The sequence below is a fragment of the Pollachius pollachius genome (assembly GCF_949987615.1).
Source record: "Pollachius pollachius genome assembly, chromosome: 19".
In the NCBI taxonomy this organism is placed as follows: Eukaryota; Metazoa; Chordata; class Actinopteri; order Gadiformes; family Gadidae; genus Pollachius; species Pollachius pollachius.
Window position 1 is genome coordinate 1,481,961 of NC_136952.1, and position 1,862 is coordinate 1,483,822.

A 1,862-nucleotide genomic window follows, 5' to 3' on the forward strand; every position below is an offset into this window, starting at 1 on the left:
TATTGCTTAAAGGACGTTATAAGTCAAATTAAGCTTCGGCTCTATTAATAGCCTATTCAATATTCAAGCTTTCCATCAACAGGGCGCCTGCAATTGTTGACATTTTTCAATAACAAAAAAAAATGTTTCATTTTATTTTTTGGGGGCGGAGAGGGAGTCATGCGTTCAATCTCGCCCCTTGCTGCTAAAGCATGTACACGCTTGAATATGCAAACACCCATGAACAGTAAAATCATAATTAATTCGCAATACAGTTATAGCGATCGGCTCCGGTGACGTCACAGACAGCCCAGAGCGCACGGGCGGCGCGCGCACGGGGAGGACAGAGAAGCAACCCGCGCGTCAAGGAGACACGACCTGTGCGCCGCCCGCGTGCTACCGTCCGCCCGCCGGTCGCTCCCCCAAACTGACCCATGAACACAAACATAACAACCGGCGTTCATTCCGCGACGCGATGAGCAACAGATCGATCAACCTGATCGGCCGTCCTGCGACGCGGGAAAGCAGCGGCGGTGGCGGTGGCGGTGGGAGCGCGGGAAGTGTGACGGATCACGAACTTGCGATCACCTCCACGTTCGGGACGCTCCTCTCCATGGTGTACCTCATCGGGGTGTCGGGGAACGTGTACACCCTGGTGGTCATGTGCCACTCCATCCGCTTCGCCACCTCCATGTACATCTCCATCATCAACCTCGCGCTCGCGGACCTGCTGTACCTCTCCACCATCCCCTTCGTGGTGTCCACCTACTTCCTCAAGGACTGGTACTTCGGGGACGTGGGCTGTCGCATCCTGCTCAGCCTGGACCTGCTCACCATGCACGCCAGCATCTTCACGCTCACGGTGATGTGCACGGAGCGCTACCTGGCCGTCACCAAGCCGCTGGACACGGTGCGTCGCTCCAAGAGCTACCGCAAGGCGCTGGCGTGGGGCGTGTGGCTCCTCTCGCTGTTCCTCACCGTGCCCATGATGGTGATGGTCACGCAGACCACCAAGGATACGCCGGACGGGGGCGTGAAGAGGATGTGCGCGCCCACCTGGGCTCCGCAGGCCTACAAGGTGTACGTGACGGTGCTGTTCGGCACAAGCATCATGGCCCCCGGGCTGGTCATCGGCTATCTGTACATCAAGCTGGCGCGCACCTACCTGGAGTCCCAGCGCAGCTCCGTCATCAGCAACGGCGGGAAGCGCTCGCCCAAGCAGAAGGTTCTGATCATGATCTTCACCATCGTCCTGGTGTTCTGGGCGTGCTTCCTGCCCTTCTGGATCTGGCAGCTGCTGCCCCTCTACCACACCAAACCCCTGCGGCTGGCGTCCCAGACGCACACCTGCATCAACTACCTGGTGGCCAGCCTCACCTACTCCAACAGCTGCATCAACCCCTTCCTCTACACGCTGCTCACCAAGAACTACCGGGAGTACCTGAAGAACCGCCACAAGAGCTTCTACCGCTACACGTCGTCCTTCAAGCAGCGGCCGCCCAGCCTTTACTCGTGGGGCAAGTCGGCGTCTTCCAGCAACCAGTTCGAGCTCAACTCGGAGACCCTGGTAATGGGAACCTTTAGGTGACAGTGAGCCGGGGACAAGGTGACTGAACAGCGAGCTACAGGAACGGCAGCAGGTAAATAGATAGCACATGGTGCCTTTGATTTGCTAGATCGAAACTTTGAAACGACTCATTTTTGTGTTTTCTATATCAAACTTGTGTACGACCTGCTGACCTGATGCATAATGGTTGACTTACGTGGTTCAGAGTGCAGCTCGTTTTAAGTAAGTTCCATTGAAGCTTGACGTGCTTCGGCGACTCCTCCTCACCATGACCCGACCTCAATCACTTTCTATTAACCCCGAGAACCCTGACGTC

At 56.6% G+C, this 1,862-nt stretch overlaps 1 protein-coding gene across 1 annotated transcript; it reads left to right on the plus strand.

The window, feature by feature from the left end:
- Nucleotides 1-454: 454 nt before the first annotated feature.
- On the plus strand, nt 455-1,567 carry LOC307090669 (urotensin-2 receptor; the record flags this gene model as incomplete). The annotated part of the gene is made up of 1 exon (XM_079757414.1): nt 455-1,567. One exon carries the CDS (start codon nt 455-457, stop codon nt 1,565-1,567), a length of 1,113 nt encoding a protein of 370 aa, XP_079613540.1.
- Between the last annotated feature and the right edge of the window lie 295 nt (nt 1,568-1,862).